The sequence below is a fragment of the Gobius niger genome, assembly GCF_951799975.1.
Source record: "Gobius niger genome assembly, chromosome: 7".
Classification (NCBI taxonomy): Eukaryota; Metazoa; Chordata; class Actinopteri; order Gobiiformes; family Gobiidae; genus Gobius; species Gobius niger.
The window spans coordinates 1,162,481-1,188,240 of NC_136858.1; the positions used below are offsets into that span (position 1 = coordinate 1,162,481).

The following is a 25,760-nucleotide window of genomic DNA, read 5'->3' on the forward strand; positions in this document are numbered from 1 at the left end:
AAAAAGAAAAAAGAAAGAAAAAAAAAGAAGCTAAGAAGTTACCTAGTGTTGCTAAGTGACGGGCCGCATTTACGTTCAGTTCAATTCAGGAAAAGCAAGATAGCTGCCTAATATATTGGAAAACGTTAAACAAAATTACGTTAAAAATCAAAACACATGAACTAAACTATTATTGCTACATAGTTACGCATATAGTAATATTTGTTTGTATTTTTTGGCTGTAAAATAATAGTTCAAGTAGTAGTTCTGTTCACATCTACGATTTTTACGTGTCAGTAAACACAGCATCATGTCTCAGTTCCAAAAACGTATTCTCTTTTTGCCGAAATGTGAACTTTGTGTCCGCTGAAATTCAACATTTAAGCCACAAATGTGCGCTTTACGAGGACAAATGACAAGTAGACCTGCGGAATAAAGAGTAAATATAGCCGTTCCCTTGTTTTCTGCGCTCGATCGTTTCGGTCTGAGCAGGAAGGAAGGCGGATTGTTTGACAGCGATGGAGGACAAGAAGAAGTGTTGGGGGAAAGTTTAGCTCCGAGCTGCAAAACAAACGCCATGGCCTCGGTTCTGGTGAGTTAAATGGTTTTGAAATGCGTTAAAAGCGGGAGTTGTTGTGGTAGTTTAGGAGGAAGAGCTGTCGTGGCTGAGGGTAGTTGTTGCTAAGAGGATTTGCAGAAGGGAGCTGTCAAACTGAGCTGACAGAAAGTGACAGTAACAGATCTGCAAGAGAGTAAGAGTTATGCCAATAAATAAAGTATATAGTTCTAGTAAGTTTAGCACACACGCATAATTCAGAAAGACATGAACAATTCAATCAGACTGAACCAACCTCATCTTAGACTTATTAATTTTTTATATTTTTTTGCATGTGTTTGATATGTTGCCATGTTTTGCCATTAGAAGTCTGGCTTTAGGCTTTAGGTTTTGTATTGGAATCAGAGCTGGGTAATATCTGTCTACAGATAATATTGCAAATGCTGTTTGGAAGATATGAGAATTTACAATAGAAGAAAAGGAGAATAATGTGGGGAGAAAATGGTTGGAAAATGGGGGAAGGGTGAAATAAACTGGGTAAAATATTACAGGAAAATTGGGAAGAAAAAAAGTGCAAAATGGGTTTTTCTATCCTTTGTTCTTTAATACCACTTGAAAATAATCGAATGGTTGGATCTTAACAAGGTTCCCCATAGAACTGCAACAAGAGGAAAGTTGGGAGGGAGTGAGACAAAAAAATAATGAGCAAAGCTTTTATGAAAAACAAAAAATAGCCTCAAATAGTTTTTGCAGCTAAATCTGTGCAAAACTGTGGATTCCATAACCCTCCGGATCTTCAAGAGGCCCTGCTTATTATATATATATATTATATATATATATATATATATATATATATATATATATATATATATATTATATATGCAGCTCAACAGCCCTGACACTCTCAAAATGTTTTACTTATTTTGCTGCCTTTGCCACCAGGACGTCATGAGTGAAAACCTGACAGAAAATGTGACCTTTTAACCTCTTAATTGAGCAACTTTTCTCTAGATGGCTTTACCCAAATCTAAAAGCTTCTTGGAGGAAGCGTCAAAGAGCGAAGAAAACAAGGATGAAAGTACAAAAGCAACAAAAGAGTGACAAAAAACATGATTTAAAGCAAAAAGAGGAGCCACAAAAACGTTCCGGAAAAGCAACAATCACACAATTTAACTAGAAAATTTTGCAATTGCGCAGCAATTGCGATTGACTGCGGAATCGTAGGCTACTAATGCAGAAATTGCAAAAATTGCATAAAAATTGTGAAAAAATTCATAATCGTATGAGAGTGCTTTCATCGTGAAAATCCCCATTTAGTTGCATTATACTGCTTTACATGTGAAAATCCCTATTAAGTTGCATTATAGTGCTTTTATTGTGAAAATCCCTATTAAGTTGCAATATACTGTTTTTATTGTGAAAATCCCTATTAAGTTGCATTATAGTGCTTTTATTGTGAAAATCCCTATTAAGTTGCATTATAGTGCTTTACATGTGAAAATCCCTATTAAGTTGCATTATAGTGCTTTACATGCGAAAATCCCTATTAAGTTACATTATACTGCTTTTATATGTGAAAATCGCTATTAAGTTACATTATAGTGCTTTTATTGTGAAAATCCCTATTAAGTTGCATTATAGTGCTTTACATGCGAAAATCCCTATTAAGTTGCAATATACTGCTTTTATTGTGAAAATCCCTATTAAGTTGCATTATAGTGCTTTACATGCGAAAACCCCTATTAAGTTGCATTATACTGCTTTTATTGTGAAAATCCCAATTAAGTTGCATTACAGTACATTATATGTGAAAATCCCTATTAAGTTGCAATATACTGCGTTTATTGTGAAAATCCCTATTAAGTTGCATTATAGTGCTTTACATGTGAAAATCCCTATTAAGTTGCATTATAGTGCTTTACATGTGAAAATCCCTATTAAGTTGCATTATATTGCTTTACATGTGAAAATCCCTATCAAGTTGCATTATAGTGCTTTTATTGTGAAAATCCCTATTAAGTTGCATTATAGTACATTATATGTGAAAATCCCTATTAAGTTGCAATATACTGCTTTTATTGTGAAAATCCCTATTAAGTTGCATTATAGTGCTTTACATGCGAAAACCCCTATTAAGTTGCATTATACTGCTTTTATTGTGAAAATCCCAATTAAGTTGCATTACAGTACATTATATGTGAAAATCCCTATTAAGTTGCAATATACTGCGTTTATTGTGAAAATCCCTATTAAGTTGCATTATAGTGCTTTACATGTGAAAATCCCTATTAAGTTGCATTATAGTGCTTTACATGTGAAAATCCCTATTAAGTTGCATTATATTGCTTTACATGTGAAAATCCCTATCAAGTTGCATTATAGTGCTTTTATTGTGAAAATCCCAATTAAGTTGCATTACAGTACATTATATGTGAAAATCCCTATTAAGTTGCAATATACTGCGTTTATTGTGAAAATCCCTATTAAGTTGCATTATAGTGCTTTACATGTGAAAATCCCTATTAAGTTGCATTATAGTGCTTTACATGTGAAAATCCCTATTAAGTTGCATTATATTGCTTTACATGTGAAAATCCCTATCAAGTTGCATTATAGTGCTTTTATTGTGAAAATCCCTATTAAGTTGCATTATAGTGCTTTACATGTGAAAATCCCTATTAAGTTGCATTATAGTGCTTTACATGCGAAAATCCCTATTAAGTTACATTATACTGCTTTTATATGTGAAAATCGCTATTAAGTTACATTATAGTGCTTTTATTGTGAAAATCCCTATTAAGTTGCATTATAGTGCTTTACATGCGAAAATCCCTATTAAGTTGCAATATACTGCTTTTATTGTGAAAATCCCTATTAAGTTGCATTATAGTGCTTTACATGCGAAAACCCCTATTAAGTTGCATTATACTGCTTTTATTGTGAAAATCCCAATTAAGTTGCATTACAGTACATTATATGTGAAAATCCCTATTAAGTTGCAATATACTGCGTTTATTGTGAAAATCCCTATTAAGTTGCATTATAGTGCTTTACATGTGAAAATCCCTATTAAGTTGCATTATAGTGCTTTACATGTGAAAATCCCTATTAAGTTGCATTATATTGCTTTACATGTGAAAATCCCTATTAAGTTGCATTATAGTGCTTTACATGTGAAAATCCCTATTAAGTTGCATTATAGTGCTTTTATTGTGAAAATCCCTATTTAGTTGCATAATTGTGTTGTAATTGCAAAAATCCCTATTTTGTTGCAGAAACTGTAAAAACTGTTGAAATTGCAGGAACTCTTAACATTATATAAAGTCTTAACTTTGTATAAACTGTTTAAATCACTCACAGACTTCACTGTATCAGAAATCCTATTCAAATGAATGGGGAGCCTTCCCCATACAAATCAATGGCAGAATTCCCAAGCCCGTAGAAAAAAACTGGAAAACTGTAGAACTCAATTTTTTTCTGAAAACTGACAAGTTGTGGAACCTGAACAAGCACAAACTGCAGAAATTGCCAAAAAAATGGAAAAAGTTGCAGAAAAACATCAATTTGCGGAAGCCCCATTACAAGTCAATGGGAAAAATCGGCCGATTTTTGGCCGATTGCGGAAAAACCGGAAGTTGCAGAATTCCCAAAAGTAATAGCAGGATTCTCTCCAACATGCGGAACGTTTTGATGTATAACTTGTGGAAATCGCTAAAATTGTGAAAGTTTTGAAAGCTGTAGAAAATTTGGAAAAAAATATAATAATAATAATAATAACTAGAAAATTTTGCAATTGCTGCGCAATTGCGATTGACTGCGGAATCGTAGGCTACTAATGCAGAAATTGCAAAAATTGCATAAAAGTTGTGAAAAAATTCATAATTGCACAAGAGTGCTTTTATTGTGAAAATCCTCATTTAGTTGCATAATACTGCTTTACATGTGAAAATCCCTATTAAGTTGCATTATACTGCTTTATATGTGAAAATCCCTATTAAGTTGCATTATAGTGCTTTGTATGTGAAAATCCCTATTAAGTTGCATTATAGTGCTTTATATGTGAAAATCCCTATTAAGTTGCATTATAGTGCTTTATATGTGAAAATCCCTATTAAGTTGCATTATACTGCTTTACATGTGAAAATCCCTATTAAGTTGCATTATACTGCTTTACATGTGAAAATCCCTATTAAGTTGCATTATAGTGCTTTATATGTGAAAATCCCTAATAAGTTGCATTATAGTGCTTTATATGTGAAAATCCCTATTAAGTTGCATTATACTGCTTTACATGTGAAAATCCCTATTAAGTTGCATTATAGAGCTTTACATGTGAAAATCCCTATTAAGTTGCATTATAGTGCTTTATATGTGAAAATCCCTATTAAGTTGCATTATAGAGCTTTACATGTGAAAATCCCTATTAAGTTGCATTATAGTGCTTTATATGTGAAAATCCCTATTAAGTTGCATTATACTGCTTTACATGTGAAAATCCCTATTAAGTTGCATTATAGTGCTTTACATGTGAAAATCCCTATTAAGTTGCATTATAGTGCTTTATATGTGAAAATCCCTATTAAGTTGCATTATACTGCTTTACATGTGAAAATCCCTATTAAGTTGCATTATAGTGCTTTACATGTGAAAATCCCTATTAAGTTGCATTATAGTGCTTTGTATGCGAAAATCCCTATTAAGTTGCATTATACTGCTTTGTATGTGAAAATCCCTATTAAGTTGCATTATAGTGCTTTTATTGTGAAAATCCCTATTAAGTTGCATTATAGTGCTTTACATGTGAAAATCCCTATTAAGTTGCATTATACTGCTTTATATGTGAAAATCCCTATTAAGTTGCATTATAGTGCTTTACATGTAAAAATCCCTATTAAGTTGCATTATAGTGCTTTGTATGTGAAAATCCCTATTAAGTTGCATTATAGTGCTTTATATGTGAAAATCCCTATTAAGTTGCATTATAGTGCAATTATTGTGAAAATCCCTATTAAGTTGCATTATAGTGCAATTATTGTGAAAATCCCTATTTTGTTGCAGAAACTGTAAAAACTGTTGAAATTGCATAAACTCTTAACATTGTATAAAGTCTTAACATTGTATAAACTGTTTAAATCACTCACAGACTTCACTGTATCAGAAATCCTATTAAAATGAATGGGCAGAATTCCCCATACAAATCAATGGCAGAATTCCCAAGCCCGTAGAAAAAAACTGGAAAACTGCAGAACTCTATTTTTTTCTGAAAACTGACAAGTTGTGGAAGCTGAACAAGCACAAACTGCAGAAATTGCTGAAACTGTGGAAAAAACTGCAGAATCTGTGAATTTGCGGAAGCCCCATTATAAGTAATGGGAAAAATCGGCCGAATATCGGCCGATTGCGGAAAAACCGGAAGTTGCAGAATTCCCAAAAGTAATAGCAGGATTCTCTCCAACATGCGGAACGTTTTGATGTATAACTTGTGGAAATCGCTGAAATTGTGAAAGCTGTGAAAGCTGCAGAAAAACGGGAAAAAAACGGAAGTTTAATAATAATAATAACTAGAAAATGTTGCAATTGCTGCGCAATTGCGATTGACTGCGGAATCCTAGGCTACTAATGCAGAAATTGCAAAAATTGCATAAAAATTGTGAAAAAATTCATAATTGCATAAGAGTGTAAGAGAGTGCGTTTATCGTGAAAATCCTCATTTAGTTGCATAATACTGCTTTACATGTGAAAATCCCTATTAAGTTGCATAATACTGCTTTACATGTGAAAATCCCTAATAAGTTGCATAATACTGCTTTATATGTGAAAATCCCTATTAAGTTGCATTATACTGCTTTATATGTGAAAATCCCTATTAAGTTGCATTATAATGCTTTTATTGTGAAAATCCCTATTAAGTTGCATTATAGTGCTTTACATGTGAAAATCCCTATTAAGTTGCATTATAGTGCTTTACATGTGAAAATCCCTATTAAGTTGCATTATAGTGCTTTTATTGTGAAAATCCCTATTAAGTTGCATTATAGTGCTTTACATGTGAAAATCCCTATTAAGTTGCTTAATACTGCTTTACATGTGAAAATCCCTAATAAGTTGCATTATAGTGCTTTTATTGTGAAAATCCCTATTAAGTTGCATTATAGTGCTTTACATGTGAAAATCCCTATTAAGTTGCATTATAGTGCTTTTATTGTGAAAATCCCTATTAAGTTGCATTATAGTGCTTTATATGCGAAAATCCCTATTAAGTTGCATTATAGTGCTTTTATTGTGAAAATCCCTATTAAGTTGCATTATAGTGCTTTACATGCGAAAATCCCTATTAAGTTGCATTATAGTGCTTTTATTGTGAAAATCCCTATTAAGTTGCATTATAGTGCTTTACATGTGAAAATCCCTATTAAGTTGCATTATAGTGCTTTACATGTGAAAATCCCTATTAAGTTGCATTATAGTGCTTTATATGCGAAAATCCCTATTAAGTTGCATTATAGTGCTTTACATGTGAAAATCCCTATTAAGTTGCATTATAGTGCTTTACATGTGAAAATCCCTATTAAGTTGCATTATAGTGCTTTATATGTGAAAATCCTATTAAGTTGCATTATAGTGCTTTACATGTGAAAATCCCTATTAAGTTGCATTATAGTGCTTTATATGTGAAAATCCCTATTAAGTTGCATTATACTGCTTTACATGCGAAAATCCCTATTAAGTTGCATTATAGTGCTTTATATGTGAAAATCCCTATTAAGTTGCATTATACTGCTTTACATGTGAAAATCCCTATTAAGTTTGCATTATACTGCTTTACATGTGAAAATCCCTATTAAGTTGCATTATAGTGCTTTATATGCGAAAATCCCTATTAAGTTGCACTATAGTGCTTTTATTGTGAAAATCCCTATTAAGTTGCATTATAGTGCTATACATGTGAAAATCCCTATTAAGTTGCATTATACTGCTTTATATGTGAAAATCCCTATTAAGTTGCATTATAGTGCTTTTACATGTGAAAATCCCTATTAAGTTGCATTATAGTGCTTTTATTGTGAAAATCCCTATTAAGTTGCATTATACTGCTTTACATGTGAAAATCCCTATTAAGTTGCATTATAGTGCTTTTATTGTGAAAATCCCTATTTAGTTGCATAATTGTGTTGTAATTGCAAAAATCCCTATTTAGTTGCAGAAGCTGTAAAAACTGTTGAAATTGCAGAAACTCTTGACATTGTATAAACTCTTAACATTGTATAAACTGTTTAAATCACTCACAGACTTCACTGTATCAGAAATCCTATTAAAATGAATGGGCAGAATTCCCCATACAAATCAATGGCAGAATTCCCAAGCCCGTAGAAAAAAACTGGAAAACTGCAGAACTCTATTTTTTTCTGAAAACTGACAAGTTGTGGAACCTGAACAAGCACAAACTGCAGAAATTGCTGAAACTGTGGAAAAAACTGCAGAATCTGTGAATTTGCGGGAGCCCCATTATAACTAATAGGAAAAATCGGCCGAATATCGGCCGATTGCGGAAAAACCGGAAGTTGCAGAATTCCCAAAAGTAATAGCAGGATTCTCTCCAACATGCGGAACGTTTTGATGTATAACTTGTGGAAATCGCTGAAATTGTGAAAGTTGTGAAAGCTGCAGAAAATTTGGAAAAAAATACTATAATAATAATAATAATAATAACTAGAAAATTTTGCAATTGCTGCGCAATTGCGATTGACTGCGGAATCGTAGGCTACTAATGCAGAAATTGCAAAAATTGCATAAAAGTTGTGAAAAAAATCATAATTGCATAAGAGTGCTTTTATTGTGAAGATCCTCATTTAGTTGCATAATACTGCTTTATATGCGAAAATCCCTATTAAGTTGCATTATACTGCTTTACATGTGAAAATCCCTATTAAGTTGCATTATAGTGCTTTACATGTGAAAATCCCTATTAAGTTGCATTATACTGCTTTACATGTGAAACTCCCTATTAAGTTGCATTATACTGCTTTATATGTGAAAATCCCTATTAAGTTGTATTATAGTGCTTTATATGTGAAAATCCCTATTAAGTTGCATTATACTGCTTTACATGCGAAAATCCCTATTAAGTTGCATTATACTGCTTTATATGTGAAAATCCCTATTAAGTTGTATTATAGTGCTTTATATGTGAAAATCCCTATTAAGTTGCATTATACTACTTTACATGTGAAAATCCCTATTAAGTTGCATTATACTGCTTTACATGTGAAAATCCCTATTAAGTTGCATTATACTGCTTTACATGTGAAACTCCCTATTAAGTTGTATTATAGTACTTTATATGTGAAAATCCCTATTAAGTTGCATTATACTGCTTTACATGTGAAAATCCCTATTAAGTTGCATTATACTGCTTTACATGTGAAAATCCCTATTAAGTTGCATTATACTGCTTTATATGTGAAAATCCCTATTAAGTTGCATTATAGTGCTTTACATGTGAAAATCCCTATTAAGTTGTATTATACTGCTTTACATGCGAAAATCCCTATTAAGTTGCATTATACTGCTTTACATGTGAAAATCCCTATTCAGTTGCATTATACTGCTTTACATGCGAAAATCCCTATTAAGTTGCATTATACTGCTTTACATGTGAAAATCCCTATTAAGTTGCATTATACTGCTTTACATGTGAAACTCCCTATTAAGTTGCATTATACTGCTTTACATGTGAAACTCCCTATTAAGTTGCATTATACTGCTTTATATGTGAAAATCCCTATTAAGTTGTATTATAGTGCTTTATATGTGAAAATCCCTATTAAGTTGCATTATAGTGCTTTACATGTGAAAATCCCTATTAAGTTGCATTATAGTGCTTTATATGTGAAAATCCCTATTAAGTTGCATTATAGTGCTTTACATGTGAAAATCCCTATTAAGTTGTATTATAGTGCTTTATATGTGAAAATACCTATTAAGTTGTATTATAGTGCTTTATATGTGAAAATCCCTATTAAGTTGCATTATAGTGCTTTATATGTGAAAATCCCTATTAAGTTGCATTATAGTGCTTTATATGTGAAAATCCCTATTAAGTTGCATTATAGTGCTTTATATGTGAAAATCCCTATTAAGTTGCATTATAGTGCTTTATATGTGAAAATCCCTATTAAGTTGCATTATACTGCTTTATATGCGAAAATCCCTATTAAATTGCATTATAGTGCTTTATATGTGAAAATCCCTATTAAGTTGCATTATACTGCTTTATATGCGAAAATCCCTATTAAGTTGCATTATAGTGCTTTATATGCGAAAATCCCTATTAAGTTGCATTAAAGTGCTATTATTGTGAAAATCTCTATTAAGTTGCATTATACTGCTTTATATGTGAAAATCCCTATTAAGTTGCATTATACTGCTTTACATGTGAAAATCCCTATTAAGTTGCATTATACTGCTTTATATGCGAAAATCCCTATTAAATTGCATTATACTGCTTTATATGCGAAAATCCCTATTAAGTTGCATTAAAGTGCTATTATTGTGAAAATCCCTATTAAGTTGCATTATAGTGCTTTATATGTGAAAATCCCTATTAAGTTGCATTATAGTGCTTTATACGTGAAAATCCCTATTAAGTTGCATTAAAGTGCTATTATTGTGAAAATCCCTATTAAGTTGCATTATAGTGCTTTATATGTGAAAATCCCTATTAAGTTGCATTATAGTGCTTTATATGTGAAAATCCCTATTAAGTTGCATTATAGTGCTTTATATGTGAAAATCCCTATTAAGTTGCATTAAAGTGCTATTATTGTGAAAATCCCTATTAAGTTGCATTATAGTGCTTTATATGTGAAAATCCCTATTAAGTTGCATTATACTGCTTTATATGTGAAAATCCCTAATAAGTTGCATTATAGTGCTTTATATGTGAAAATCCCTATTAAGTTGCATAATAGTGCTTTATATGTGAAAATCCCTATTAAGTTGCATTATAGTGCTTTACATGTGAAAATCCCTATTAAGTTGCATTATAGTGCTTTACATGTGAAAATCCCTATTAAGTTGCATTATAGTGCTTTACATGTGAAAATCCCTATTAAGTTGTATTATAGTGCTTTATATGCGAAAATCCCTATTAAGTTGCATTATAGTGCTTTATATGTGAAAATCCCTATTAAGTTGCATTATAGTGCTATTATTGTGAAAATCCCTATTTAGTTGCATAATTGTGTTGTAATTGCAAAAATCCCTATTTTGTTGCAGAAACTGTAAAAACTGTTGAAATTGCAGAAACTCTTGACATTGTATAAAGTCTTAACATTGTATAAACTGTTTAAATCACTCACAGACTTCACTGTATCAGAATTCCTATTAAAATGAATGGGCAGAATTCCCCATACAAATCAATGTTAGAATTCCCAAGCCCGTAGAAAAAAACTGGAAAACTGTAGAACTCTATTTCTTTCTGAAAACTGACAAGTTGTGGAAGCTGAACAAGCACAAACTGCAGAAATTGCAGAAAATTTGGAAAAAGTTGCAGAAAAATATCAATTTGCGGAAGCCCCATTATAAGTAATGGGAAAAATCGGCCGAATATCGGCCGATTGCGGAAAAACCGGAAGTTGTAGAATTCCCAAAAGTAATAGCAGGATTCTCTCCAACATGCTGAACGTTTTGATGTATAACTTGTGGAAATCGCTGAAATTGTGAAAGTTGTGAAAGCTGCAGAAAAACGGGAAAAAAACGGAAGTTTAATAATAAAAAAAACTAGAAAATGTTGCAATTGCTGCGCAATTGCGATTGACTGCGGAATCCTAGGCTACTAATGCAGAAATTTCAAAAATTGCATAAAAATTGTGAAAAGATTCATAATTGCATAAGAGTGCTTTTATCGTGAAAATCCTCATTTAGTTGCATTATAGTGGTTTACATGTGAAAATCCCTATTAAGTTGCATTATAGTGCTTTACATGTGAAAATCCCTATTAAGTTGCATTATACTGCTTTACATGTGAAAATCCCTATTAAGTTGCATTATAGTGCTTTACTTGTGAAAATCCCTATTAAGTTGCATTATAGTGCTTTACATGTGAAAATCCCTATTAAGTTGCATTATAGTGGTTTACATGTGAAAATCCCTATTAAGTTGCATTATACTGCTTTACATGTGAAAATCCCTATTAAGTTGCATTATACTGCTTTACATGTGAAAATCCCTATTAAGTTGCATTATAGTGCTTTACATGTGAAAATCCCTATTAAGTTGCATTATACTGCTTTACATGTGAAAATCCCTATTAAGTTGCATTATACTGCTTTACATGTGAAAATCCCTATTAAGTTGCATTATAGTGCTTTTATTGTGAAAATCCCTATTAAGTTGCATTATAGTGCTTTACATGTGAAAATCCCTATTAAGTTGCATTATAGTGCTTTTATTGTGAAAATCCCTATTAAGTTGCATTATAGTGCTTTTATTGTGAAAATCCCTATTAAGTTGCATTATAGTGCTTTATATGTGAAAATCCCTATTTAGTTGCATTATAGTGCTTTTATTGTGAAAATCCCTATTAAGTTGCATTATAGTGCTTTACATGCGAAAATCCCTATTAAGTTGCATTATAGTGCTTTATATATGAAAATCCCTATTAAGTTGCATTATTGTGCTTTATATGTGAAAATCCCTATTTAGTTGCATTATAGTGCTTTACATGTGAAAATCCCTATTTAGTTGCATTATAGTGCTTTTATTGTGAAAATCCCTATTAAGTTGCATTATAGTGCTTTTATTGTGAAAATCCCTATTAAGTTGCATAATTGTGTTGTAATTGCAAAAATCCCTATTTTGTTGCAGAAACTGTAAAAACTGTTGAAATTGCAGAAACTTGACATTGTATAAAGTCTTAACTTTGTATAAACTGTTTAAATCACTCACAGACTTCACTGTATCAGAAATCCTATTAAAATGAATGGGCAGAATTCCCCATACAAATCAATGGCAGAATTCCCAAGCCCGTAGAAAAAAACTGGAAAACTGCAGAACTCTAATTTTTTCAGAAAACTGACAAGTTGTGGAAGCTGAACAAGCACAAACTGCAGAAATTGCAGAAACTGTGGAAAAAACTGCAGAATCTGTGAATTTGCGGGAGCCCCATTATAACTAATAGGAAAAATCGGCCGAATATCGGCCGATTGCGGAAAAACCGGAAGTTGCAGAATTCCCAAAAGTAATAGCAGGATTCTCTCCAACATGCTGAACGTTTTGATGTATAACTTGTGGAAATCGCTGAAATTGTGAAAGTTGTGAAAGCTGCAGAAAATTTGGAAAAAAATACTATAATAATAATAACTAGAAAATTTTGCAATTGCTGCGCAATTGCGATTGACTGCGGAATCCTAGGCTACTAATGCAGAAATTGCAAAAATTGCATAAAAATTGTGAAAAAATTACTTAATTGCATAAGAGTGTAAGAGAGTGCGTTTATCGTGAAAATCCTCATTTAGTTGCATAATACTGCTTTACATGTGAAAATCCCTATTAAGTTGCATTATACTGCTTTACATGTGAAAATCCCTATTAAGTTGCATTATAGTGCTTTTATTGTGAAAATCCCTATTAAGTTGCATTATAGTGCTTTACATGTGAAAATCCCTATTAAGTTGCATTATAGTGCTTTTATTGTGAAAATCCCTATTAAGTTGCATTATAGTGCTTTACATGTGAAAATCCCTATTAAGTTGCATTATACTGCTTTACATGTGAAAATCCCTATTAAGTTGCATTATAGTGCTTTATATGCGAAAATCCCTATTAAGTTGCATTATAGTGCTTTATATGTGAAAATCCCTATTAAGTTGCATTATAGTGCTTTATATGCGAAAATCCCTATTAAGTTGCATTATAGTGCTTTTATTGTGAAAATCCCTATTAAGTTGTATTATAGTGCTTTACATGTGAAAATCCCTATTAAGTTGCATTATAGTGCTTTTATTGTGAAAATCCCTATTAAGTTGCATTATAGTGCTTTACATGTGAAAATCCCTATTAAGTTGCATTATAGTGCTTTTATTGTGAAAATCCCTATTAAGTTGCATTATAGTGCTTTACATGTGAAAATCCCTATTAAGTTGCATTATACTGCTTTACATGTGAAAATCCCTATTAAGTTGCATTATAGTGCATTATATGCGAAAATCCCTATTAAGTTGCATTATAGTGCTTTATATGTGAAAATCCCTATTAAGTTGCATTATAGTGCTTTATATGCGAAAATCCCTATTAAGTTGCATTATAGTGCTTTTATTGTGAAAATCCCTATTAAGTTGTATTATAGTGCTTTACATGTGAAAATCCCTATTAAGTTGCATTATACTGCTTTACATGTGAAAATCCCTATTAAGTTGCATTATAGTGCTTTATATGCGAAAATCCCTATTAAGTTGCATTATAGTGCTTTTATTGTGAAAATCCCTATTAAGTTGTATTATAGTGCTTTACATGTGAAAATCCCTATTAAGTTGCATTATAGTGCTTTATATGCGAAAATCCCTATTAAGTTGCATTATAGTGCTTTTATTGTGAAAATCCCTATTAAGTTGTATTATAGTGCTTTATATGTGAAAATCCCTATTAAGTTGCATTATAGTGCTTTACATGCGAAAATCCCTACTAAGTTGCATTATAGTGCTTTATATGTGAAAATCCCTATTAAGTTACATTATAGTGCTTTTATTGTGAAAATCCCTATTTAGTTGCATAATTGTGTTGTAATTGCAAAAATCCCTATTTTGTTGCAGAATCTGTAAAAAACTGTTGAAATTGCAGAAACTCTTGACATTGTATAAAGTCTTAACATTGTATAAACTGTTTAAATCACTCACAGACTTCACTGTATCAGAAATCCTATTCAAATGCATGGGCAGAATTCCCCATACAAATCAATGGCAGAATTCCCAAGCCCGTAGAAAAAAACTGGAAAACTGCAGAACTCTAATTTTTTCTGAAAACTGACAAGTTGTGGAAGCTGAACAAGCACAAACTGCAGAAATTGCAGAAACTGTGGAAAAAACTGCAGAATCTGTGAATTTGCGGGAGCCCCATTATAACTAATAGGAAAAATCGGCCGAATATCGGCCGATTGCGGAAAAACCGGAAGTTGCAGAATTCCCAAAAGTAATAGCAGGATTCTCTCCAACATGCTGAACGTTTTGATGTATAACTTGTGGAAATCGCTGAAATTGTGAAAGTTGTGAAAGCTGCAGAAAATTTGGAAAAAAATACTATAATAATAATAATAATAAAGAACGTGAAAACCATTTATTGACTGCGGAAGGATTCCGCAGTCAATCAACTAGAAAATTTTGCAATTGCTGCGCAATTGCGATTGACTGCGGAATCCTAGGCTACTAATGCAGAAATTGCAAAAATTGCATAAAAATTGTGAAAAAATTCATAATTGCATAAGAGTGTAAGAGAGTGCGTTTATCGTGAAAATCCTCATTTAGTTGCATAATACTGCTTTACATGTGAAAATCCCTATTAAGTTGCATTATACTGCTTTACATGTGAACATCCCTATTAAGTTGCATAATACTGCTTTACATGTGAAAATCCCTATTAAGTTGCATTATAGTGCTTTATATGCGAAAATCCCTATTAAGTTGCATTATAGTGCTTTTATTGTGAAAATCCCTATTAAGTTGCATTATAGTGCTTTACATGTGAAAATCCCTATTAAGTTGCATTATAGTGCTTTTATTGTGAAAATCCCTATTAAGTTGCATTATAGTGCTTTTATTGTGAAAATCCCTATTAAGTTGCATTATAGTGCTTTACATGTGAAAATCCCTATTAAGTTGCATTATACTGCTTTACATGCGAAAATCCCTATTAAGTTGCATAATACTGCTTTACATGTGAAAATCCCTATTAAGTTGCATAATACTGCTTTATATGTGAAAATCCCTAATAAGTTGCATTATAGTGCTTTATATGCGAAAATCCCTATTAAGTCGCATTATAGTGCTTTTATTGTGAAAATCCCTATTAAGTTGCATTATAGTGCTTTACATGTGAAAATCCCTATTAAGTTGCATTATAGTGCTTTTATTGTGAAAATCCCTATTAAGTCGCATTATAGTGCTTTTATTGTGAAAATCCCTATTAAGTTGCATTATAGTGCTTTACATGTGAAAATCCCTATTAAGTTGCATTATAGTGCTTTTATTGTGAAAATCCCTATTAAGTTGCATTATAGTGCTTTACATGTGCAAATCCCTATTAAGTTGCATTATAGTGCTTTATATGCGAAAATCCCTATTAAGTTGCATTATAGTGCTTTTATTGTGAAAATCCCTATTAAGTTGCATTATAGTGCTTTACATGCGAAAATCCCTATTAAGTTGCATTATAGTGCTTTACATGCGAAAATCCCTATTAAGTTGCATTATAGTGCTTTTATTGTGAAAATCCCTATTTAGTTGCATAATTGTGTTGTAATTGCAAAAATCCCTATTTTGTTGCAGAATCTGTAAAAACTGTTGAAATTGCAGAAACTCTTGACATTGTATAAAGTCTTAACATTGTATAAACTGTTTAAATCACTCACAGACTTCACTGTATCAGAAATCCTATTAAAATGAATGGGCAGAATTCCCCATACAAATCAATGGCAGAATTCCCAAGCCCGTAGAAAAAAACTGGAAAACTGTAGAACTCTAATTTTTTCTGAAAACTGACAAGTTGTGGAACCTGAACAAGCACAAACTGCAGAAATTGCTGAAACTGTGGAAAAAACTGCAGAATCTGTGAATTTGCGGAAGCCCCATTATAACTAATAGGAAAAATCGGCCGAATATCGGCCGATTGCGGAAAAACCGGAAGTTGCAGAATTCCCAAAAGTAATAGCAGGATTCTCTCCAACATGCTGAACGTTTTGATGTATAACTTGTGGAAATCGCTGAAATTGTGAAAGTTGTGAAAGCTGCAGAAAATTTGGAAAAAAATACTATAATAATAATAATAACTAGAAAATTTTGCAATTGCTGCGCAATTGCGATTGTCTGCGGAATCGTAGGCTACTAATGCAGAAATGACAAAAATTGCAAAACATTGTGAAAATTCATAATTGCATAATAGTGCATTATATGCGAAAATCCCTATTAAGTTGCATAATTGTGTTGTAATTGTAAAAATCCCTATTAAGTTGCAATATACTGCTTTATATGCAAAAATCCCTATTAAGTTGCATTATACTGCTTTACATGCGAAAATCCCTATTAAGTTGCATTATAGTGCTTTACATGCGAAAATCCCTATTAAGTTGCATTATAGTGCTTTATATGTGAAAATCCCTATTAAATTGCATTATAGTGCTTTATATGTGAAAATCCCTATTAAGTTGCATTATATTGCTTTATATGTGAAAATCCCTATTAAGTTGCATTATAGTGCTTTATATGTGAAAATCCCTATTAAGCTGCATTATAGTGCTTTATATGTGAAAATCCCTATTAAGTTGCATTATAGTGCTTTATATGTGAAAATCCCTATTAAGCTGCATTATAGTGCTTTATATGTGAAAATCCCTATTAAGTTGCATTATAGTGCTTTATATGTGAAAATCCCTATTAAGTTGCATTATAGTGCTTTATATGTGAAAATCCCTATTAAGTTGCATTATACTGCTTTATATGTGAAAATCCCTATTAAGTTGCATTATAGTGCTTTATATGCGAAAATCCCTATTAAGTTGCATTATAGTGCTTTATATGTGAAAATCCCTATTAAGTTGCATTATAGTGCAATTATTGTGAAAATCCCTATTTTGTTGCAGAAACTGTAAAAACTGTTGAAATTGCATAAACTCTTAACATTGTATAAAGTCTTAACTTTGTATAAACTGTTTAAATCACTCACAGACTTCACTGTATCAGAAATCCTATTAAAATGAATGGGCAGAATTCCCCATACAAATTAATGGCAGAATTCCCAAGCCCGTAGAAAAAAACTGGAAAACTGCAGAACTCTATTTTTTTCTGAAAACTGACAAGTTGTGGAACCTGAACAAGCACAAACTGCAGAAATTGCTGAAACTGTGGAAAAAACTGCAGAATCTGTGAATTTGCGGAAGCCCCATTATAAGTAATGGGAAAAATCGGCCGAATATCGGCCGATTGCGGAAAAACCGGAAGTTGCAGAATTCCCAAAAGTAATAGCAGGATTCTCTCCAACATGCGGAACGTTTTGATGTATAACTTGTGGAAATCGCTGAAATTGTGAAAGCTGTGAAAGCTGCAGAAAAACGGGAAAAAAACGGAAGTTTAATAATAATAATAACTAGAAAATTTTGCAATTGCTGCGCAATTGCGATTGACTGCGGAATAGATCTAATGCAGAAGTCACCTGAACAATCCTTGAAAATGCCTTGAAGCTGTTTAAATACTTTCTTTGAAACTCCTGAAGTCCTTGAAAGATTTGAAACATTGAAACTTTTGAAATCTTCAAAACTGTTGACACCTTGAAACTGTTAAAACCTTGAAACTGTTGAAACCTAGAAACTGTTGAAACCTTGAAACTGTTGAAACCTTGAAACTGTTGAAACCATGAAACTGTTAAAACCATGAAATTCCTATAATCCTTAACACTGTTGAATTCCTGAACACTGAAATACTTGAAACTCCTGAAATTATCCGGTAACTATGGGAACCTGGTCTGGACTTGGCCTGGTTTCTGTGGTTTTCCTGGTTATGGTTGTAATTCCGGTAACTATGGTAACTTGGTCTGGACTTGGCCTTGCTTCTGTGGTTTTCCTGGTTATGGATTGAATTCAGGTTACTATGGTAACTTGGTCTGGACTTGCCCTGGCTTCTGTGGTTTACCTGGTTATGGACTGAATTATGGTAACTATGGTAACTTGGTCTGGACTTGGCCTGGCTTCTGTGGTTTACCTGGTTATGGATTGAATTCTGGTAACTATGGCAACCTGGTCTGGACTTAACCTGGCTTCTGTGGTTTGCCTGGTTATGGTTGTAATTCCGGTAACTATGGTAACTTGGTCTGGACTTGGCCTTGCTTCTGTGGTTTTCCTGGTTATGGATTGAATTCAGGTTACTATGGTAACTTGGTCTGGACTTAACCTGGCTTCTGTGGTTTTCCTGGTTATGGTTGTAATTCCGGTAACTATGGTAACTTGGTCTGGACTTGGCCTTGCTTCTGTGGTTTTCCTGGTTATGGATTGAATTCAGGTTACTATGGTAACTTGGTCTGGACTTGGCCTGGCTTCTGTGGTTTACCTGGTTATGGACTGAATTCTGGTAACTATGGTAACTTGGTCTGGACTTGCCCTGGCTTCTGTGGTTTTCCTGGTTATGGATTGAATTCAGGTTACTATGGTAACTTGGTCTGGACCTGGCCTGGCTTCTGTGGTTTTCCTGGTTATGGATTGAATTCAGGTTACTATGGTAACTTGGTCTGGACTTGGCCTGGCTTCTGTGGTTTACCTGGTTATGGATTGAATTCTGGTAACTATGGTAACTTGGTCTGGACTTGGCCTGGCTTCTGTGGTTTACCTGGTTATGGATTGAATTCTGGTAACTATGGTAACTTGGTCTGGACTTGCCCTGGCTTCTGTGGTTTTCCTGGTTATGGATGGAATTCTGGTAACTATGGTAACTTGGTCTGGACTTGGCCTGGTTCCTGTGGTTTACCTGGTTATGGTTTTAATTCCGGTAGCTATGGGGACTTGGTCTGGACTTGGCCTGGTTCCTGTGGTTTACCTGGTTATGGTTTTAAATCAGGTTACTATGGTAACTTGGTCTGGACTTGGCCTGGCTTCTGTGGTTTACCTGGTTATGGTTTTAATTCCGGTAGCTATGGCAACCTGGTCTGGACTTGGTCTTGGTCCAGGTCTTGGGTCGGGCCTTGGTTCGGGTCTTGGTTCGGGTCTTGGTTCGGGTCTTGGTTCGGGCCTTGGTTCGGGTCTTGGTTCGGGTCTTGGTTCGGGTCTTGGTCTGGGTCTTGGTTCGGGTCTTGGTTCGGGTCTTGGTTCGGGTCTTGGTTCGGGTCTTGGTTCGGGTCTTGGTTCGGGTCTTTTTCTGGGTCTGGCTTTTAGCTCCGGTCTTGGTCTTGGTTCGGATCTTAGTCTGGGTCTTGGTTTGGGTTCGGGTCTCGGTCTGGGTTTCGTTCTGATCTTGGTTCGGGTCTGGGTCTTGGTTCGGGTCTCGGTCTGGGTCTTGGTCTGGGTCTTGGTTCGGGTCTCGGTCTGGGTCTCGGTCTGGGTCTTGGTTCAGGTCTTGGTTTGGGTCTTGGTTCGGGTCTTGGTTCGGGTCTTGGTTCGGGTCTTGGTTCGGGTCTTGGTTCGGGTCTTTGTCCCAATCCTTGAAACTGCAGAAGTATTTGAACTGCGGAAGTATTTGAACTGCAGAAGTATTTGAACTGCAGAAGTATTTGAACTGCAGAAGTATTTGGACTGCAGAAGTATTTGAAACTGCAGAAGTATTTGAACTGCAGAAGTATTTGAACTGCAGAAGTATTTGAAACTGCAGAAGTATTATAAACTGCAGAAGTATTTGAAACTGCAGAAGTATTTGAAACTGCAGAAGTATTTGAACTGCAGAAGTATTTGGACTGCAGAAGTATTTGAACTGCAGAAGTATTTGAACCGTAGAAGTATTTGAACTGCAGAAGTATTTGAAACTGCAGAAGTATTTGAACTGCAGAAGTATTTGGACTGCAGAAGTATTTGAAACTGCAGAAGTATTTGAACTGCAGAAGTATTTGAACTGCAGAAGTATTTGAACTGCAGAAGTATTTGAAACTGCAGAAGTATTTGAACTGCAGAAGTATTTGAACTGTAGAAGTATTTGAAATGCAGAAGTATTTGAAACTGCAGAAGTATTTGAAACTGCAGAAGTATTTGAAACTGCAGAAGTATTTGAACTGCAGAAGTATTTGAAACTGCAGAAGTATTTGAAACTGCAGAAGTATTTGAAACTGCAGAAGTATTTGAAACTGCAGAAGTATTTGAACTGCAGAAGTATTTGAAACTGCAGAAATGGCTGAAATACCTGAATGTACCTGAAGTCCCATTAAAATGAATGGGCAGAATTCCCCATACAAATCAATGGCAGAATTCCCAAGCCCGTAGAAAAAAACTGGAAAACTGCAGAACTCTAATTTTTTCAGAAAACTGACAAGCTGCGGAAGCTGAACAAGCACAAACTGCAGAAATTGCTGAAACTGTGGAAAAAACTGCAGAATCTGTGAATTTGAGGAAGCCCCATTATAAGTAATGGGAAAAATCGGCCGAATATCGGCCGATTGCGGAAAAACCGGCAATCGCTGAATTCCCAAAAGTAATAGCAGCATTCTGTGTAACATGCTCAACGTTTAAATGTATGACTTGCTGAAATTGCTGAAACTGTGAAAGCTGTGAAAGCTCCCGAAAATCTGGAAAAAAATATAATAATAATAATAATAATAAAGAACATGAAAACCATATATTGTCTGCGGAAGTTTTCCGCAGACAATCAATAATAATAAAGAACACCAAAACCATTTATTGTCTGCGGAAGGATTCCGCAGACAATCAATAACTAGAAAATGTTGCAATTGCTGCGCAATTGCGATTGACTGCGGAATAGATCTAATGCAGAAGTCACCTGAAAAATCCTTGAAAATGCCTTGAAACTGTTAAAATACTTTCTTTGAAACGCCTGAAGTCCTTGAAAGATTTGAAACATTGAAACTCCTGAAATCTTCAAAACTGTTGACACCTTGAACCTCCTGAAATCCTTGAAACTGTTGAAACTTTGAAACTGTTGAAACCTTGAAACTGTTGAAACCTTGAAACTGTTGAAACCTTGAAACTCCTGAATTCTTTGAAACTGTTAAAACCTTGAAATTCCTATAATCCTTAACACTGTTGAATTCCTCACCACTCCTGAAATACTTGAAACTCCTGAAATTATCCGGTAACTATGGAAATGTGGTCTGGACTTGGCCTGGTTTCTGTGGTTTTCCTGGTTATGGTTTTAATTCCGGTAACTATGGGGACTTGGTCTGGACTTGGCCTGGTTTCTGTGGTTTACCTGGTTATGGTTTTAATTCAGGTTACTATGGTAACTTGGTCTGGACTTGGCCTTGCTTCTGTGGTTTACCTGGTTATGGTTTTAATTCAGGTTACTATGGTAACTTGGTCTGGACTTGGCCTTGCTTCTGTGGTTTTCCTGGTTATGGTTTTAATTCCGGTAACTATGGTAATTTGGTCTGGACTTGGCCTTGCTTCTGTGGTTTACCTGGTTATGGTTTTAAATCAGGTTACTATGGTAACTTGGTCTGGACTTGGCCTGGCTTCTGTGGTTTACCTGGTTATGGTTTTAATTCAGGTTACTATGGTAACTTGGTCTGGACTTGACCTGGTTTCTATGGATTTCCTGGTTATGGTTTTAATTCGGGTAACTATGGCAACTTAGTCTGGACCTGGCCTGGCTTCTGTGGTTTTTGGTCTTGGTCTGGGTCTTGGTGTGGGTCTTGGTTCGGGTCTTGGTCTGGGTCTTGGTCTGGGTCTTGGTTCGGGTCTTGGTCTGGGTCTTGGTTCGGGTCTTGGTCTGGGTCTTGGTTTGGGTCTTGGTTCAGGTCTTGGTTCGGGTCTTGGTCTGGGTCTTGGTTCGGGTCTTGGTTCAGGTCTTAGTCTGGGTTTTGGTTCGGGTCTTGGTTCGGGTCTTGGTTCGGGTCTTGGTCTGGGTCTTGGTTCAGGTCTTGGTTCGGGTCTTGGTCTGGGTCTTGGTTCGGGTCTTGGTTCGGGTCTTGGTTCGGGTCTTGATTTGAATCTTGGTCCAGGTCTTGGGTCAGATCTTGGTCTAGGTCTTGGTTCGGGTCTTGGTCTGGGTCTTGGTTTGGGTCTTTGTTTGGGTCTTGGTTCGGGTCTTGGTCTGGGTCTTGGTTTGGGTCTTGGTTCAGGTCTTGGTTCGGGTCTTGGTCTGGGTCTTGGTTCGGGTCTTGGTTCGGGTCTTGGTTCGGGTCTTGGTTCGGGTCTTGGTTCAGGTCTTGGTCTGGGTCTTGGTTCGGGTCTTGGTTCAGGTCTTAGTCTGGGTCTTGGTCTGGGTCTTGGTCTGGGTCTTGGTCTGGGTCTTGGTCTGGGTCTTGGTTCGGGTCTGGGTCTTGGTTCGGGTCTTGGTTCGGGTCTTGGTTCGGGTCTTGATTTGAATCTTGGTCCAGGTCTTGGGTCAGATCTTGGTCTAGGTCTTGGTTCGGGTCTTGGTCTGGGTCTTGGTTCGGGTCTTGGTCTGGGTCTTGGTCTGGGTCTTGGTTCGGGTCTTGGTTCAGGTCTTAGTCTGGGTCTTGGTCTAGGTCTTGGTTCGGGTCTTGGTCTGGGTCTTGGTTTGGGTCTTTGTTTGGGTCTTGGTTCGGGTCTTGGTTCAGGTCTTGGTTCGGGTCTTGGTCTGGGTCTTGGTTCGGGTCTTGGTTCGGGTCTTGGTTCGGGTCTTGGTTCGGGTCTTGGTTCAGGTCTTGGTCTGGGTCTTGGTTCGGGTCTTGGTTCGGGTCTTGGTCTGGGTCTTGGTTCGGGTCTTGGTTCAGGTCTTGGTCTGGGTCTGGGTCTTGGTCTGGGTCTTGGTCTGGGTCTTGGTTCGGGTCTGGGTCTTGGTTCGGGTCTTGGTTCGGGTCTTGGTTCGGGTCTTGATTTGAATCTTGGTCCAGGTCTTGGGTCAGATCTTGGTCTAGGTCTTGGTTCGGGTCTTGGTCTGGGTCTTGGTTTGGGTCTTTGTTTGGGTCTTGGTTCGGGTCTTGGTCTGGGTCTTGGTTTGGGTCTTTGTTTGGGTCTTGGTTCGGGTCTTGGTTTGGGTCTTTGTTTGGGTCTTGGTTCGGGTCTTGGTTTGGGTCTTTGTTTGGGTCTTGGTCTGGGTCTTGGTTTGGGTCTTGGTTTGGGTCTTGGTTCAGGTCTTGGTTCGGGTCTTGGTCTGGGTCTTGGTTCGGGTCTTGGTTCGGGTCTTGGTTCGGGTCTTGGTTCAGGTCTTAGTCTGGGTTTTGGTTCGGGTCTTGGTTCGGGTCTTGGTTCGGGTCTTAGTCTGGGTCTTGGTTCGGGTCTTGGTTCGGGTCTTGGTTCGGGTCTTGGTTCAGGTCTTGGTTCGGGTCTTGGTTCGGGTCTTGGTCTGGGTCTTGGTTCGGGTCTTGGTTCAGGTCTTAGTCTGGGTCTTGGTTCGGGTCTTGGTTCGGGTCCTGGTCTGGGTCTTGGATCTGGGTCTTGGTCTGGGTCTTGGTTCGGGTCTTGGTCTGGGTCTTGGTTCGGGTCTTGGTTCGGGTCTTGGTTCGGGTCTTGGTTCGGGTCATGGTTCGGGTCTTGGTTCGGGTCTTGGTTCGGGTCTTGGTCTGGGTCTTGGTCTGGGTCTTGGTTCGGGTCTTGGTCTGGGTCTTGGTCTGGGTCTTGGTCTGGGTCTTGGTTCGGGTCTTGGTTCGGGTCTTGGTTCGGGTCTTGGTCTGGGTCTTGGTTCGGGTCTTGGTTCGGGTCTTGGTTCGGGTCTTGGTTCGGGTCTTGGTTCGGGTCTTGGTCCCAATCCTTGAAACTGCAGAAGTATTTGAACTGCAGAAGTATTTGAAACTGCAGAAGTATTTGAACTGCAGAAGTATTTGAACTGCAGAAGTATTTGAACTGCAGAAGTATTTGAAACTGCAGAAGTATTTGAACTGCAGAAGTATTTTAACTGCATAAGTATTTGAACTGCAGAAGTATTTGAACCGCAGAAGTATTTGAAACTGCAGAAGTATTTGAACTGCAGAAGTATTTGAACTGCAGAAGTATTTGAACTGCAGAAGTATTTGAACTGCAGAAGTATTTGAACTGCAGAAGTTTTTGAACTGCATAAGTATTTGAACTGCAGAAGTATTTGAACTGCAGAAGTATTTGAACTGCATAAGTATTTGAAACTGCAGAAGTATTTGAACTGCAGAAGTATTTGAACTGCATAAGTATTTGAACTGCATAAGTATTTGAACCGCAGAAGTATTTGAAACTGCAGAAGTATTTGAACTGCAGAAGTATTTGAGCTGCAGAAGTATTTGAACTGCAGAAGTATTTGAACTGCAGAAGTATTTGAACTGCAGAAGTTTTTGAACTGCAGAAATGGCTGAAAGTACCTGAAGTCCCATTAAAATGAATGGGCAGAATTCCCCATACAAATCAATGGCAGAATTCCCGATCCCGTAGAAAAAAACTGGAAAACTGCAGAACTCAAATTTTTTCAGAAAACTGACAAGCTGTGGAAGCTGAACAAGCACAAACTGCAGAAATTGCTGAAACTGTGGAAAAAACTGCAAAATCTGTGAATTTGAGGAAGCCCCATTATAAGTAATGGGAAAAATCGTCCAAATATCGGCCGATTGCGGAAAAACCGGAAATCGCTGAATTCCCAAAAGTAATCGCAGGATTCTCCCAAACATGCGGAACGTTTAAATGTATGACTTGCTGAAATTGCTGAAACTGTGAAAGCTGTGAAAGCTGTTGAAAAACGGGAAAAACATAGATTAATAATAATAATAATAACTAGAAATTTTTGCAATTGCTGCGCAATTGCGATTGACTGCGGAATAGATCTAATGCAGAAGTCACCTGACAAATCCTTGAAAATGCCTTGAAACTGTTAAAATACTTTCTTTGAAACTCCTGAAGTCCTTGAAAGATTTGAAACATTGAAACTCCTGAAATCTTCAAAACTGTTGAAACCTTGAAACTGTTGAAACTGTTGAAACCTTGAAACTGTTGAAACTTTGAAACTGTTGAAACCTTGAAACTGTTGAAACCATGAAACTGTTAAAACCTTGAAACTGTTAAAACCTTGAAATTCCTATAATCCTTAACACTGTTGAATTCCTGAACACTCCTGAAATACTTGAAACTCCTAAAATTATCCGGTAACTATGGAAATGTGGTCTGGACTTTGCCTGGCTTCTGCAGTTTTCCTGGTTATGGTTTTAGTTCCGGTAACTATGGCAACCTGGTCTGGACTTGCCCTGGCTTCTGTGGTTTTCCTGGTTATGGTTGTAATTCCGGTAACTATGGTAACTTGGTCTGGACTTGGCCTGGCTTCTGTGGTTTACCTGGTTATGGATTGAATTCTGGTAACTATGGTAACTTGGTCTGGACTTGCCCTGGCTTCTGTGGTTTACCTGGTTATGGATTGAATTCTGGTAACTATGGTAACTTGGTCTGGACTTG

At 35.8% G+C, this 25,760-nt stretch overlaps 1 protein-coding gene across 1 annotated transcript in view; it reads left to right on the forward strand.

The window, feature by feature from the left end:
* Nucleotides 1-467: 467 nt before the first annotated feature.
* The window catches only part of poc1b (POC1 centriolar protein B), a gene marked incomplete at its 3' end in the record, with an annotated part of 379,874 nt that continues 354,581 nt past the window's right edge, over nucleotides 468-25,760 (forward strand). The window contains exon 1 of the mRNA XM_079559353.1: nucleotides 468-571. Within this exon, the coding sequence (XP_079415479.1) occupies nucleotides 557-571 (15 nt within the window). The 5' untranslated portion in view covers nucleotides 468-556. The remainder of the gene's footprint in view (nucleotides 572-25,760) is intronic.